The sequence below is a fragment of the Nipponia nippon genome, unplaced genomic scaffold (assembly GCF_047370975.1).
Source record: "Nipponia nippon isolate SJK-2023a ecotype South Korea unplaced genomic scaffold, ASM4737097v1 scaffold_10, whole genome shotgun sequence".
NCBI classification, from domain to species: Eukaryota; Metazoa; Chordata; class Aves; order Pelecaniformes; family Threskiornithidae; genus Nipponia; species Nipponia nippon.
In genome coordinates this window covers 37,351,922-37,368,390 of record NW_028262291.1, presented here as the reverse complement: position 1 = coordinate 37,368,390, position 16,469 = coordinate 37,351,922, and the positions used below count along the sequence as shown (strand labels likewise).

Below are 16,469 nucleotides of genomic sequence, written 5' to 3'. Positions count from 1 at the left end.
CAGCATTAGTTTGCGCATGCTGATAGGTTGAACTGGTGCTCATATACCCAATAAATACAAAAAGGATTAGTTTCTGTGTACATACAAAGTTGGGTTTTTTATGTTTTTTATGCCAGTATTGGGATTTATTTGCCCTCCTGCTGAAATGTTTACCTCACTCTGCCCCATCAATATTAACCTCACAGATCAACAGATCTTCCTATCGACAGAATAGAGAAGTCAATATCTCCTTATTATTATTTAATAAGTATTTCATTGTCAGTAACTGAGTGAGAACAAACATCTGTGCAGTATAATGGCATGCACTTTAATTTTGCAAGGTTACTGTCTTGCATATGTTTGACAGAAGAAAGCTAACCCATAGTAAAAATCCCCCAGTAATATCAGCGTATAAAATGACAACATGTTGAAGGACATTTAAATTGAACAAAACAGGGTGGTTTTTTTAGTCCCAGTTTTGATATACAAATGTTGGATGTGTTTTACTGTGGCTTCTGACTATGATTGATAGGAGATGCATCAATTTCAAGGTTTGTGAATTTAAGTAAATTGTTGTCAGTGGTATCGCTTCTTCTTTTTTGTATTTTTTTTTCAAATTATCTCTTTACAGAGAATAGTGTATTACAAATTGAGACAGCATATACATAAAGCATCAATTTAGCTTGAATATCCACTTACAATAGTAAAAAGAAAATAGTTGTGATAAGAATGTGAGTACATCAGAGTTGTTCAGAAAACTCCAGAGTATTTAAAAAAAACAACGCTTATGGTTTTCTTCTAAACAAGCTTTGCTGTTTCTGTTTGGAAAATACTTTGCTTGCCTTTCTGTTCAAAGGAAAGCTATAATATTTATTTTAAAAAAAAAAAAAGGAGTAGTAGTAGATCTTAAAGAATTCTTTTATCTTTGTCCTCAGAATATAATTCTATTAAATTATACATTAGCAAAAAAAAACCCAACCCAAACCTGTGTCAACTCTTTGCAGCCTGTGGGGAGTTTATTAACCCTTCATTGCTTAGTGGTAACACTTTATTTGATTGAAAAGCCTACAGAGCTTCCTTTAAAACCAACGGTGATTAAACGTTGTACAGCAAAGCTTGCTATAGTTCCAATACCTCCAGAAATTAGCTGTGTCTGATTTTAAACTAATTTTCCCTAGACCACTTCTTATCTGATGAGGTCTGACTTAGGATTTGGTGAAATGCACAGACACTTTTTATTATGTTTTGCAACACATGGTCATGACTTGTTTCCATGTATAAGTGTGTTGTGTCTATGTATCTACATGCCTGTCTATATGCATAAAGCAATGTATATGCTATTTGTGTGTGGTTTTGGTTTTAACATCAGATTCTATAAGTGAATAAAGATACTATCTTCATTTTGCTGTTCTCTAAAAGGAGCAACATGGAATAGATTCTGTAAATCTAACTATACATGTTGCTGATTAAAAGCTGATGGTAACAGTTAATATACAAGGGGACAGACTAGTTTTTCTCCTAACATTTTTTTGAGGGGAAAAAAATGAAAATTAGACAGAAAAGAGCATTTCCAGATGTGACTGTATAGAGCTTGATTTGAAGCACTTTTGTTATCTCCTTAATAATGCATGTAAGAATGCTCATGTGAAATGTTATGTTAAAACTCAGTCCTAGTAGATATTTGTGCTTATGAATTGATTCCTTATCCATATTTTATGGAGAAATAGCTCGGCACTGGATTACAGCACATTATTTTCCAAACTCCTTATTAGACTCTGCATATCTCTCTACTGTGCCTCCAGGCTTAAATTAAAAACAAAACTTAAGTAAAATTTAAAGAGACAACATTCAGAAACTTATTTTTTTACAAAGCTTCTGAAAGTTCATAATTATTTTTGTCCCTAATAGGCCTACCCTTGAAATAATTTGATGGCTAGGTTTGTAAATCCACTTGGAAAGATCTGGCGTCCCATAACCATTAAGGGGACTATATATCACAAAAATGATTTTGCATATAAATAATGGTATACAGGATTTGGCTTAAATTGTCTGCTTTCATTTGATTTTTTTTCGTCTAAGATAATTTGGAGGGAGGCAGGAAGATCAAATTGAACGCAATTTGGAAATGAAACTTGGATAATTGAGCTAAGTACGTTGAACTTGCCAGTCACCTGTGACCTCCTCCTAGTTACACATCATTTCAAATAGCTAGACTGAGAGGGCCAGTTGTAGAGTTGTACAACATAAATAGAGCAAGTGGAGTTTCACTCTGGGACCGCGTTATCCCCTGTAATCTGCTTGCTTTGTTCTTATTTAAGATGAAGGGACCCGAGCACAGTGCACCGCTGCCTTGAGAAGGTGCTGGGCCACCCGGTGTGTTCAGGGAACTCGGTGGAGGAGAGCAGGACGGGCGCTCGGGGAGGGCCATGGGGCAGGATGGTGTGGGAACGAAACAGCACTGGACCTGTAAGAGATGACAAATCAAAGCTTCACAAGTAAAGCCGAGCGCACCCGTGGTAAGACCTCCTTTGCAGACTGCTACAACTGAAAGTTTGTGGTTGTCCCTGTGTGTGAACCTAATATTTTGCTGTTCATTTTGAAGCGATTATTCAAAACACCTTGGCAGCTGAACCCTCCGTGCTTTCAGGATAATTATTTCTAATCGTGATTGGCAATAATAGTAATTGCCATATTCAGCCAGCACCCAGCTGTAACGATTTTTCTTTATTATTATTATTTGGGTTAACAATCGCCACTGACAACAATGTCTCCCTCCCCCAGATACCCAGGGAAACGAGTAACAGTGCTCTGCAGCAGCCGTCGGGTGGGCCGCTTCCCCCCCGTGGGCTCGGCGGGGATGGGGGGGGCGAGGGGGGGCTGTCCGGCGGGGTCCCTGCCGGGGCATGGCGGGGGGGTCCGGGGGGGGCCGGGGGGAGCCGGGCTGCCGCGGCCCCCCCACCCCCGCGGAGCAGGGGCTGAAGCCGCGGCGGTAACGAGCCTCTTAATAAACCTCCGGGTCGATGATGCATCGCTCGCTAGTGAATCTTCGCGGGTTTATTTATTTTAACTAAATCGCCCAAATGGATCGCAGCTCCGTGTTGACTCTGGCGAGAGGCGAGGCGGGGAGCCGGGGCCGGGGGGGCGGCGGGGCTGACAGGGCGCCCGGGGCTTGCGGCGTTTCGTGCTCGCAGCGGCTCTCTGCAACCGCCCGCCGCCCGCTCAGGGAAAGGCCCCCCCCCCCCGCCCCGGTGATCGCCCCACTCCCCTTCCTCCTCCTCCTCCTCCCCGGCCCTGCCGGCGCCCGTGTAAGGAAGAGCCGAGCGCCGGCACCGGCCGGAGCGGGGCGGCCCCAGCCGCGGGGCATCCCCCGGCCAGGCCGCCCGGTGCCGCCGCCGAGCCCCGCCGCCTGCGGGGAAGGCTGCGGGGGGGGGGACGCGGGCGAGGGAGGGCAAGGCGAAGGACGAGTGTTTCAAACCGAGGGAAAAGGTGGCCCGCTAGCGGATTTCTAAAGTTGACGGTCATGAGAAGGAGGCGAGGGTCAGAGCTGTCCCTGCCGGCACCAGAGGGGCGAGCGCCCCCGCTGCTGCGGGCCGGGCCCCCGCCTCGGTGCGGGGGGGCGGCTCGGCGGCGGGCAGCGGCCGGTCGCCTTCACGGCCCCCGTGGGTAAGGCTGGCGGTACAGCCAGCCCAGCGCTTCTCCTCACCGCTGAACTTCGCAACGTTTCCCGTGTTTATTCACGTTCCCATCAGAGCAGAAGTTTGGCCCACGGCCGCGCGGGAGGCTGGGGCTGTCACCCCGGCCCACGGATGCGCTGCTCTCGCACGGCCACCGCGCCCAGCCTGCGGGAGCGGTGCCCGCTCGCCGAGCGCCCGAAGCCTTTGGGTGCCTTGCAGGTAAACACAGCAAAGTGCCCTAGGATAAAAGCAACCCCCGGGTTTTAAAACCCCAAGCGGGAGCTGCAGAGCAGCTTCAGCAGGAGCGGTGCCGCCGACCTTCCCCCGCGGGCGCCGTACCCGCTCTTTGTCACCTCTCCGGCATCCCCGCAGCCTCAGCCCTCCCCCCCCGCCGCTGGCGGACGAGAGCCCCCTCCCCGAGGCTGCCGCCGCCGGGAGCGGGGGCGGGCGAGGCCGCGGGCCGGGCCGCCGGGCACCGCCGCGCCGCTGCCGGGGGGCGCCGGGCCCCGGGGCGGGCAGGGGCGGGCAGGGGCGGGCAGCCCGGCAGCCACGCACCGCCGCCCGCCGCCCCCTCCGGGGATGCTACTCCCTGACGTCAGATGTTTGCTCGCTCTTTTGTTCAGTTAAAAATAGTTTCACGCAGCAGCTTACCTGCCGTGGGTGGCGGCTGCTCGTGGGCTGCGTCGGGGAAGCGTTTTCTGGCGAAATCCATCATTTCCTTCTCCCTCGGATCTGTGATCTCCGCACCTAAATTAATTATATCGGCACCCAGGGAACTGGCTCGCAGTCTTCTAAACCTAGTATTTTGCTGCCTGAAACACACGAAAAGGGAAAGTTTCTTTGTAAGCTAGCTGTAACAGAGCTATGCTATCAACGCGAGATGTTTCTTACTGCGACCCGTTGAAGTACACCTACTGTCAAATATTCCCATTACTCTGGTAGTCTTTCTTTTTTATTTTTTCCCTTTGCGCCGCATTCGTGGCCGTTATCGTGTTGTACTTGCAACTGCATATTAACCGAGGAAAATAATTGCTTTATAGCAGATGACTTGCAGCAGACATTTATTCTTCTTCTCCCGATTCTATGGAGTTATTAAAAAGTAATGGGTGCCAAGGCAATCAAGGAATATTTCCTAATTAAAGAGGAAAAATGGGACTGTCACCGGTTTGCACTGTCTGTGGGCCAGTTCGGGAGCTCAGATTACACACACAATTCGGCGTCACACACGCGCGCACACAGTACGTGCGCGGGGGGCACATGCACGCACGTACACACACACCCCCCCACACCCCGATACCACAGTTAGTTCGCTCTCTCTCACAGGGATTAAAGAATAACTTGAAATCGAAGGCAAATGAATTGACAGGAAAATGCATCACTTTTCCCCACTTTAATTTCTTCCCGGATTACGATGACATCCTGAGTCCTTAGCTAGGTGGGCAATTGGCCACCCGGCGCCCGGTGCCCTCCGACCACCATCCCGCTGTACAGTTTGTGGGGCTGAAGTTTTTCCACAACTCGGGAACCTCATTTTATTGTCGTGCGTGCGTGCGATACATCATCTCCCCCACGTGCGGATCTATCGGATCTACATAGCGGGCGTATAATTTTATAGTTTATCTTAGCCGGACTGCTCCTGGGTGACAAATCTCGCCGTCCTCATTTCAATACTCCTTCGTTCTGGGAGCGCGCAGGGTAATTCTTTACAACGAAATTGCTTCCCCTCTGGTTCCTATATTTTAATTTAGTGAAGGAGTGATTAGCTGTGGCTTTAAAAGGGCCAGGTCTGCGCTGGCTCGCAGCGTCACCTCTCACCTCTCCGCAGCCCCGGGCCGGGGTCACTGCGGGGCCGCGGCGGGGGAGCGGGCAGCGCGGCTGCGGATCCGGATCCCGCTCCCGCTCCGGCGCCCGCCGCGCCGCCCCGCCCCGCGCAGCGCCCCGCGCCCCGCGCAGCGCCCCGCGCAGCGCAGCGCCGCGCCCAGCCTGCCCTCCCGGGGCAAACCCCCCGTCCCCCCCGGCGGAGGGGGGAGAGCAGCCCGCCCGCCCCCGCTGCGCCGCTGCTGAAGTGAATCATCGCGGAAACAACAGGAAGATGCGGCTCTGCCAGGGGAAAATAATTGTTTGGTTTATTTTCATTTGCATCGCCCTGGCTTAATGGCACCCTTTCCTCCGGCTTCCAGGGAGGGGAGGGGCGGGGGAGGGCCGGCCGGGGCGCACCGTGCTGCGTAAAGGCTTCGTGTGAACTCCTACAGTTTGAAAGAATAACTTCAAAAACCTGGGTTTGGCCGTATTCAGACGTGTGTCCGGCTCACATCGATTTGTGGATTCGAGGTGTAAAGATCCGTTGAGAACAGTTCAGGTCGAGTGTCCCTAAATCAGCAGATTCTCCCTTCTCTGCCAAATCCTGGAAGTAGTTTAACAAGGCGGGGGAAAAAAAAGAGAGAGAGAGAGAGAGAAAGTATTTTATTTTTCAGCTGTAAAAATGCATTTCAAAGAGGGACGGTATTCTAACAGGAGACACTACAATAAAAATCACAGGTCGCTTCTGAAAAGGTTTCACTCTGAGCAAATGTTTCGAGTATGTCGGATCCTCCTAAAATTATGCCGTAGACTTTATTCTGACGGTTACTGGAAAACACGCAATGCACACAGAAATACGAGCAAGAAAGGGTCAAAATGAATTTATTTTCAGATACGAACCGGGAAAGGTGCAAGTGCGTTTTTAATAGTTTTGATCTTTATCAAATGCTCGATGTAGATAAAGGCAAATACCGAATATTCGGGAAAATACAATTAATTTGAAGAAGTTACCTTTTCTTGAGTGTACCGGTGCATTTACAGAACTGGTGCGGAGCCATCGCTTTGTTTATTTTTCTAATGTCTACCCAAATTCCAGCAATCCACAGAGCAGTAACAGCTTTTTCCATGTGTTTATCGTCGAGGTTGCAACAGGATTCGCCTCAATTATTCTGCCCTTCTCGTCTTTGCCTTTCTTCCCTTTTCTGCATTTCCCAGATACAGTCGCTTTGGTTGCAAAAATAAACAGCGGAGTTTTTAGCAGCAATTTGCGATGATAATGGTTACTGATCCCATTCCTTCCATCATAATCTTCAAGTGGCTTAAGATTAATGATAGGAGGTGTTTTAGCAAGGAGTGTGGGTTCTCTTCTCCAAAGACCATCGCTATGATAATTTACTTAAGATGTTGACAAGACTGTCAGTAAGGCTAATTTTTTATTAAGCCGCGCTGGAGCAACTGTAGTAAGCATTTGTTGTTGTTATTTAAGCACACTGTATTTTTGAACGCCTTCCTATAAATATTGTTCTTTGGTCTCTGCCTGGTGGATTTGCAATGGAGATGATCCCCCTTGCCTTTGTTTCAAGAAAGGTATCTTCTGGTATCCTGATAAATATTCTCTTCCACCCTCCCCCGTTCCCTTACACGCACATTTTTTAAAAGAAAATAAATTTGAGCAGCTACTGTCTTGGTCCAGCAAGCCAGATCTTCTGCAAAGCATTGTTTTGGCTGGACTCTCTCTAGGCATAGCCCTGAACCAACGCGACCCGGCGCAGGTTTGAGTGTCGGTTTTGTGCGTTTTTTATCTTTTCTTTTTAATGGGCAAAAATAAACCCTTTAAACCGGACGCATGGAAGTGTAGCACCCGCGTCTACAAAGAGCCTTGGGGTGCCTCTTAAAACGCGGCCGATTTCTGATTGCGCTGCCCACCCCCGGCCCGGCCCGTCGCCCCCGGCCCGCCGCTCGCCCGCGGGGCGAGCGGCGGGCCGGGGGCGGCGGGCCGGGCTCCCCGCACCCCGCGTTCCCGGTGCGGGGACGGCGGGCTGAAACGCGTGGGTGCGCGGAAAGAGGGCAGAGGAAGGCGCGGAACAGCCCGCTCGCTCTGAGGGGGAAAAAAAAATCTGGGGTGAAATCCCAGCAGATCGGTTGATTTTACCCTTCGGTCGTGTTTTCAACAAACACGAAGCCGCGGGCTCACCTATAAATCACCGGGGTCACGTGACACTCGTGTGGCAGCGGTTTGTTGCCCTTTGCGCTCCCCCGCGCGCTTTGCTCCGCGGCCGCGGCCAGGCGCGCAGGGCGGGGGGGGGGGGGGGGGGGGGCCGTGCGGGGCGGCGGGCAGCCGGGGCGCAGGGAGCCGAGTTCGGGGGGCGGCCCCTGAGCACCGCCGGGCCCGGGGGCGGGGAAGGGCCGGCGGGGCTGCCCGCCCGCCCCCTCCGCGCTGCCAAGCGAGAGGCAAAGTAAACGGCGGGGGCTACAAGGGCGCGTTTCCCTCCTCGTCGGCCTCCCCCCTCGCCGCGGTCGGCGGCTCCGCGCTCCTGCAGAAAGGAAAGGGGCAGCTGGGTGAACTGCTCGCACCGGGATCCGCCCGGCCCGAAAGGCAGGCGCGGGGCAGGGGCCACGCGTCCCCGCGACCTGCGCTCCCCCCGCGGGCGCGGCGCTCCGCCTGCGCGCCCCCTGCGCGGCGCGCGGGCTGCCCCCGGCGCGCGGGGGAGCGCGCGGCGGCGGGCGGAGGGCGCCTCCGCGGCGGCGCCGGGCGCGGCCAGCAGGGGGCGCTCCGACGTTGCGCCTGGCAGCCCGCGCCGCCGCGCCGCGCGCCCGCCCACGGACACGCGGATGCACACACACGCACACGCGTGTACACAGGCACGCACGCACTCACGCACGCACACGCTCGCCCAGCGTCACGCCCCTGCGTCCAGGTGCGCGCGTTCCCGGGCGCTGGCCGCCCCGCGCCCGCCCCGCGCCGCACGGGTGTCCCCGCGCCGCGCTCCGTGCGCGCGCCCCTGTGCGCGCGTGTGCTGCGCATTATGCAACTTATTAAATACGGCGATGAATTGTCAACATTTTTTTCGCCTGTTAGTTCCGCTGATCCGGGCAGGATTTATTTTCAGATCCCGGGTCCCGGAGCTATAACGCGTGATTTCTTTGCCTTAAATAAAATTGGTCAAATGTTGACAACCTTTAAGCCAATCCAACACTCAAGATTACTGATGGGAAACTAATGAGAAAATATCAGATCGTCCGGCCTGGGGGCTCCTAATTAAATCTTAGCTGATTGAAAAATAAAAGCGGGTTCGGGGGCGTGGGGGAGGAGGGAAGAAGCTCCGGGCTGAACTTTAGCTCTCATTTTACGTGAGATTCGCCCAACCCACCCCTCCCTCCGCTCTTCCCCCCTCCCTCTCTAAAACGCCTAATGTTATTTCGCTGGTTATTTCGAGAGATCCGAACGCGACTATCATTCCTTGCCCGGTAAATATTAAGGCCTTTAAGCAACGTGATTTAACTAATTAGAAAATTTACATCATTAAGTCTCAGGGAGAGAAAAAAGGAGAAACAAATCTGTCAGTCATTTTAAAAGAGACAGGCCCTATTGAAGTGTGAAGAAATCGGCTCTAATTCAAAAAGGCAATCGGGCAGAAAAAGCCCTCAACATTACCCTGCTAGTTATTAATCAGAAGGGGTTTCCCCCCCTCTCCTTCCCTGTAATGGCAGGAGCTGAAGCACATCGTTAGTTTCTCCCAAAGCTACCGCACAGTTTCCATTCAGTTTTTTTGCCGCTCGTCCATGTCCCATATTAATAGCGAGTATTTGTCCATTCAAGGCTCATAGATTTGAAAACGTTTCCGAATTGGGGAGCCGCAGCCGCAGGGAAAAAAATAAAATGAAATAAAATAAAAGAAGGCTCCCGGACTCCTCACCTCCGCCGCGGCCAAACAGAAGGGCTGCGGTGCCCCGTCCCCCGCCCCCCTGGAAGCGAGTCCTAAAGTAAACCTGCTCGGTGAGAACTGGATTATGGCTTTGTTTTCCTCCCTTGCCCTGCGCCTCTAAGCACGGACACAAGCCCGACAGTGGAAAGCCCCCCCCCCTCCCCGCTCCTTTTTTTTTTTTTCCTTTCCTTTCCCAAGGACAGCGTTCAGAGCCGCGCACCAGACTCGAGCAGAACGACACAAAACTTGGGGGAAACCCGCCGCGCTCGGACTGCTGCTGCCGGGTGGCCAGCGAAGCGCCGCGGGCCGGCGCAGCCAGGGCGGGGGCGGGCGGGCGGCCCCGCCGGCGGGAGCGCAGCTGGGGCGGCCGCACCGGCCGCGCGGGGCGGGGGCCACGGGGCGGCTGGGGCCCGGCCGCGGCGCTACGTCTCCTCCCTCTTTCAAACGCGCTCGCTAATCCTCCCCTTCCAGCCGTTCACAGCGGACTATAGCGTAAATAATAAATACATCCTACGCTGCGTTTGCCCTCTCCTAATCTCGAAGAATCTGACAGGCGCTTTAATCACAGGAGTTTGCGCTGGTTCTTCATGGAGCTAATTTCAGGAATTTTAAACACGCTTCGGACAAACGCAGGCGATAGGGGCCTATTTCTGATCTCACGGCCCGGGGACGAACTCTCCTGCGGCTCGAGGAATTAACCCCGTGTAAATGGGTTCAGGATCAGCCTCCTGATGGGGATTTTACTTGGCAGTAGCCTGTAAAGACAAAATAGTCTGGCAAAAAAAAAGCTCCTCTGCCAGCCCTGTTCCGGCTCCCATTTACGCCCCGGTGTTAACTTGTAGTCATCTCCGTCAGCAGATGCCTACAGAAATGTAAGGTCTTCACCAGGACCGGACCTATTCCTTTATTAGCGCTACGTCTGCTTCAAGGGGAAGCTTTTGAGCCGCCCCACACGGTGCGTGGCGGCCGGGCAGGCGGCTCCCTGTCCCCGGCCCGCAGAGCTCCGGCCGCGGCCCCAGCCCAGCCCGCGGGCGGCCGGCCCGCACCTCCCCGCGGCGGGTCCGCACCTCCCCGCGGCGGGTCCGCACCTCCCCGCGGCCGGCCCGCACCTCCCCGCGGCCCCGCTCCGAGTTTTCTGGGAGGGGAGAGGGGCTTTTTCGAAACACGTGCTCCTGCGGGGCAATATTTCCCCGCGCCTCCACGAAGGCGGCTGCCCACCGCCCCCGCGCCCCGTGGGAGCAGGGGAGGCAGCTGCTCTGCCCAAGCGAGAGGAGCTGCCCGCCGGGACGACACGGAGAGGGGAGGGCAGAAGGAACGGCCTTGGCTCCCCCGCCCCCTTTGCACCGGTTTGTCTTGCAGTTATTCAAAATGATTGAGTTTTCTGAAGAAGGCCCTTTAGAGAGAGAACAAAACCAGCAACAACCTCTTCCCCCAAAACCAACAAGAATATCAACCTGTCCACTGGCAGGGCTTCGGAGCTTAGAGGCATTACAATAAAATTTACGGCGTCCTTAACAACTCCCGAGTAAAAGCATTAAAATCCCCTTTAATTGAGAAAACATTGATTTTTAACTCTGGAAAGAACGAACCCGTAATTTGATTGCAAACTTTCACCGACAGAGCAGCATCTCAGGGAGGCCACATTCCATCTTGAGCAGAGCCACTTTATGAAGTGATAAAAACAAAGCAAACCCGACAAAGAGAGAGACAGTCGCAATTGCGAAAGAAAAGTTATTTGCCTTCCCTTTCCCTCTTGGCAGCTCGGAACTACCGTGCCCTTCCCTCCCCCTCGCCCCCACCCCCGATAGCCAAACACAAGGCCAAAAGGAAAGGATTTGGGATCCAGGGGAGAAGCAGTAGCTCGTGTTTTAAATAACGATTTGCCTTTACCAGGCAAGGAGTGATGCCAAGAGGTTTAAGGGAACATTTTCACAAAATGGTAGCCTCTTTTAAAAAGGAAACTAATCGGATAAAATTTCCTTACTTTCCCTTGTTCGTTAAAAAAAAAAAAAAATCATTGCTAAAGGGAAAGGAAAGGGAAATCCCACCCTTGCTTTCTATCTTATTTCTGTATCGGTTTTTGGTATTATAGGAGAGTAAAGAAGTTTTTGTTTGGTGGTTTTTCATTGATCAGTCACTCTGAGCTAATGTAATTATCCTCATCAATAGAAGGCTGCAGAGAGAATCATTATGTGGGTGACATTGATAAATGATCACCCAAGAGCTGCCTTTTCTCTTGGGCACCCCCACATATGACCCTCCCACATACACAAGGTAGCCATAGAAACACCTTGAGATCCTCAAACACTGCTGCAAATGGGAGAACACAGAGAAAGCCAGAGAAACCCAACTTCACACACTTGCTGTCCCCGCCGAAGCCTCCCTCCCGTCGCACGGAGCCGCCGCGCCGGGCTCGGCTCTGCCGCCCTGCCCCGCGGCCGCGCAGCCCCGGCCCCGCTCCCCCCCGCGGCACCGCGCTGAGGATCTGCGGCGGGGGGGATGTTAGGGGGCTCGCCTCTTTCTTTCCTCTCTCTCTTTGCTTTTCTTTCTCTGGAAGAGTTAGGCGACGAGGCTGCACGCACCCTGTAGATGCCCCCCGCTCTTTCTCTGCGCGCACTGTGGAACCCCCCAGTTTGAAAGTCGCTCCGGGAGATGCGCACCGACAACGTCCACCCCCTCCCCAGTAACGCGGCTCTTAGAAAATGGTTAAACCCCAATTATTAGCAGCGACTTTTTAGTCGCGGGACTATACGAGAAGATTCTGTATTTCTTACTAAGGCAAAGATTAATGTTTTTTGCCGGCCGCAGACCCCCTTTTTATGTAAGCAGATTCTAAAATATTGAGAGCAGTAATTGATTCATAATGATCCATAAATCGATGCGAGGAAGGGGCCGAGGGTGTTTATTTATTTTATTCCTAAAGCTGCAAGTAAAGTAGCTTTGACACCGTGTGGGGATGGAGGGGAGGAGTTGTTTAGCTGTGCGGGGTCATCCATCATCACTGTCGCAGAGACTCTGCCCAGAGGAGCAACCTCCCTTCTGTCTGTCTCTTTCTCGCCACCAAAACTATTAATATTAAAACCTGCCTGCAAACCTTTCCCCCGCCCGCCTCTAAGCTCGCACCGTCCTTCTCGGCCCAAAGACGCCGGGCTTCCCCAGCCGGGCAGCGGGCTCGCTCCCCTCCAGCGCCATCGGGTTTGATTTTTCCCAAAGTGCTGCCAGAAGAGTCAAGAAGCCGGCCCCGGCTCCTCTCGGCTGAACCCGGGGACGCGGCAGGGGAGAGCCGCGGGGCGGAGGCGCCCTCCCGCCCGCCGAGCCCCCTCCCGCCCCTCCGCCCGGCGCGGGGAAGGGCTTCGGGCATTTTCGGGGCTCCGCGGGGCTGCCCCCGGCCCATGCCGCAGGGGTGCGGCGAGGCCAGCGGCTCCGGCCCGGCCCCCGCACAGGCGGCGCCGGGAGCCCCCGGCTGCCCTCGGGAAGCCGCGGGAGCTGCCGGAGCGATGGGCAAAACCCGCCGGCGGCAGCGGCCGGAGAGCGGCTCCAGCCTGCGCCTCCGCCGCACCCCTTCCCCGGCCCGGCCCCGGCCCCTCCCCGGCCCCCCGGCCCTCGCAAACCTGGTCTGGGGCAATTTTCTCTCCCTCGCTCCCTCTGCGGCTATGAGCGAACGGGGGGCAGCGCCTGGCTCCCCCCGGCATCTCCTCTTCGGCCCGGCGGTGCCCGCTCGCCGCGGCGGGCAGGGCTCGGGGGCCGCGCTGGCGGAGGTGCGCTTCCCTCCTCTTCTTCGCCTGAAAGGCAGCAAAATCTGGAAGAAAAATCCCTCGTTTGTGGTGACTGCAACTCCCAGCCCAGACCCGCTCGGAGAAATGGAAATTTGGGATTATAAACATGTGTGTGTGTAAACAAAAGGTGTTTCTTCTGTTACCCTTCGTTTCCCACAGCATAAGCAATTTTTATTCAGACTAGAGTATTTTCTTTAACACTATACCGCTGTCAAAACATTATTCCCGTTTTGGTTGCTTTTGACAGCTGAGCAGTTCTTAAAAATACCAAAATCGGAACCTTCCATGCTAAACAGTAAACCTCAGATGGAGAAATCTCTGCGCGTTATTGTACCTTGGATTTCAGCAACACATCTCACGGGGAGCACAGCACGAAAGGGGGGGGGGGGGGAAGAAAATAAAAGACAACACAGCAAGGCAAATATTTAGTTCATTATAAAAAACAACAATCCACTACGGATAAATTCTTTCCTGTCCTTCTACCAGTGCGAGGACGTTTTCTGACATTTCTCCTCAAATCATTAAAGAAAAGATCTGCAAGGAAATAAAGTACTGATTAAAAAAAAAGAAAGAAAGAAAAAACAACAAAAAAAGAAGCCTCCCTTTTAAAGTGCTAACACAAACAATCTTGCCTTCGTATTTTCCGCATCCACAAGAATCAGAGAATTTGGAAATGGGAACCCGGGGTGTTCTCTTCTTAGGCGACTGAAGGGTCGATGTGATTTTAACCAGGACAGAGAGCATCAAAGCCAAGCGGGGAATTATCGTCCTTTAAATTTCATAAGAATGCCTTAAAAAACGCCCACAAAGCAGGACCCAATTGCTAAATAAATCCTCACACCCATTCTACGGGCATCCTCCCTTCTGTCGCCAGCAGCGTGGGTCCATTTACTCAGAAATTAAATATTAACTACGAGGCTGAGCCTCTTTCCACATTCCAGAGGTAAAAGTTGTCAGTCAAAGTTTTTAATAACACCCCGGCCAGCTGGAATGAGGAGGAGGAGGAAGGAGGAGAAGGGTTACAAATTTACAGATGTTGAAGTCGGTACCGTTTGTTTCCTAGAAAGTTAAGGTAACTGGAGGCCCTCTCCCGCTCCCCTCCTCCCAGGGACGAAGCCGGAGCTCTGCCCCTCGCCCCGGTCTCCCCAGGGCCACCGAGGCAGCGCCAGGGGCTGTCGCTAGCCAGGCGGCTGTCCTCCTCCTTCCCGCTCTCCTTTAGTTGCCTCCAAATGCCACAAGCTTTTGTTTCAGTAAAACCAAACCCTCACCCATGATTCTGCACCAGCTATTTATATACCAAATGTCAAATTAACATTTTCCCTCGTTAGTTGATGGTCTTTTTTTTTTTTCCTCCTTCTGAAAACAACCGAAGACAAGAAAAGCAGTAAAACCATCTCAAAAGCTAGGCTACGCAATCCTCACACAGGTAAAACCCTCACTAAACTCAAAGCTGCTTTTCTCCTCCTAAAACTTCCGAACCTGCTCCTGCGTTACGGCCCCTCTTCACCTCTGAGCTAAACAACGGGAGTCAAGGTCTGTGGTGGCTATGGGTGCACGTACACATACACTTAACGCGTATGGGCTTCCTGGTCTCGTATCGGGGCCGTCACAACTCAAACTCAGCCTCTGTGTTATTGGGAGATAGCACAGATATTAGACACAGCCCTCTGAAATGCAAGCTGGTGAGAGAATATTTCAGATTTTGTTTAATCTGGCATAAATATAATATTGATAATGAGCAGAAATGTATAACCTCAGAAGTTCTTTCATTCAATTATTCTACTAATGCTGATGACAAGCTTCTTTCTGATTTTTCCAACCTTTCTTCTCAACGCTGAAAAGAAATGTATGTGAGACATCTCTCCCGGTAACTTCAGTCTCTCCTAAGCATGATTAAAAACACAAAAGCCTAACAAAAAATCAAAAATGAAATATTTATTACCGCATTTTGTGACTTAACACCTTTTTTTTTCTTTTTAAAACATAACGTCACAGTCCTCATACAAGTATTTTAATGTAAATTTTGACAAAGCTTAAAGGTAACAGCATTTTCTTCTAGTGAGGAACACGTGCTGAGAAAGGAAGAATTCATGGACATACAATACCAATTCCACAGCAGATCTGATACTAGCAAAAACATTCTTTTTTTTTTTCAATTGAGGTAAACACATAGAATATCTAACATGAAACAATTAATAGACCGAACTCTGTACGAAGTTTGTTACAGTATTCTCTTGCTTTTTTTTCCCAAGCTTTGAGTTCATGATAAAGTCCTAGGTTTGGTGCAAAGACCGTTAGTAACTTCTTTCATTGAGGAAAGCTGCCCAACTTTTAGTTTTGTTTTGTCCAAAGCCAAGGCTCAGAACTACTGGAAGAAGCTCCTGCTCTGTCTGTTCTGTCTTTTAAATCTTCACCTGCAAGCTCTTTGAAGAAGAGTCCAAAAAAAAAAAAATAGATAGGGGAGGAATGGGGAGAGACTTAATGAAGCACAAACTATAAAGATCTGTTTGAAACTAAAGGACACATTTTATGAAGGAACAAAACGAGGGAATGGCAAGGCCTTCTTGGAAGAGTCTTCTGAGTGATGAGAGACCCAGCAAGACTTTTCGTCTTCATCTCCAGGGTAGTTCTTTTCTCACTGGCCAAAACAGGTCTTTCATGGATAGTGACTTCACTGCTGAACCAAAACAGTCATTCTTTTGGGAACAACACACATAGTGTGGAAAACAAGGATTTTTTTTCTTCTAAAACTATTTGAGGCAACGTAACGGAGTGATCAACAGAAATGTACAAGTTAACTTAGTTCCTATGTTTATACTACAGTAGTTATAACTCTTGGAGTCTTTTTTTTTTTTCCAGAGGATCTGTACATGGACTTATTCATTTCAGTGAGCCCATGACTTCACATTTGTGTTCTTGTGTCGTTGGTCCTCTGTTGTTGATGAAAAATGACAAAAAGTAAAAAATAATCACAGCTGTCTGGAATTTCGTATTAAGTGTCAACATCTGGTCAAAGTTCAAAAGTCTTAAAATAGTTTTTGTTTTTGTTTTGTTTTTTTTGTTTTTCCCTTGAGTTCCCTTATACTATTGGGCATGAATGTCCATAACCTGTCCACCAACACTGGGGTCTACAGAATTTAACATTGTGGGGCTCTGTGCTGACATGGTCATTCCAGGGTGGGTAGGGGGTCCTCCGTGCATCATCATGGCTGGGTGATGGGGGTGACTTGGCAAATATGAATGGATTGGGGGTCCATGTCTTAATTGAGTAGGGTGTGGGGTCATCTGGGGAGGAGTGTAACTTGGCTGTGCCA

The 16,469-nt window shown here is 51.5% G+C and overlaps 1 protein-coding gene and 1 long non-coding RNA gene across 8 annotated transcripts in view; both read right to left on the bottom strand.

Moving 5' to 3' along the window:
- Positions 1-286: 286 nt before the first annotated feature.
- LOC148057156 (uncharacterized) lies at positions 287-14,526 on the bottom strand. 2 transcript variants are annotated; one of them, XR_015702073.1, is made up of 5 exons: positions 13,788-14,526; positions 12,991-13,178; positions 5,929-6,057; positions 4,305-4,465; positions 287-2,443 (listed from the first exon to the last, which is right to left on the bottom strand). It is a non-coding gene; the product is annotated as an uncharacterized LOC148057156 (long non-coding RNA). The 2 variants fall into 2 exon arrangements; XR_015702074.1 differs by lacking the exons at positions 12,991-13,178; positions 13,788-14,526 and adding an exon at positions 6,465-7,127.
- A 549-nt stretch (positions 14,527-15,075) lies between these two features.
- MEIS2 (Meis homeobox 2) overlaps positions 15,076-16,469 on the bottom strand; it is a 175,366-nt gene continuing 173,972 nt past the window's right edge. For 4 of the 6 annotated variants that reach the window (XM_087746629.1, XM_087746633.1, XM_087746628.1 and 1 more), the window contains one exon: positions 15,076-16,469. This exon is cut by the window's right edge and continues 57 nt beyond it. In XM_087746629.1, the coding sequence (XP_087602755.1) occupies positions 16,240-16,469 (230 nt within the window). In that variant the 3' untranslated portion in view covers positions 15,076-16,239. The other 2 variants (XM_087746631.1, XM_087746632.1) reach the window with 1 other exon arrangement.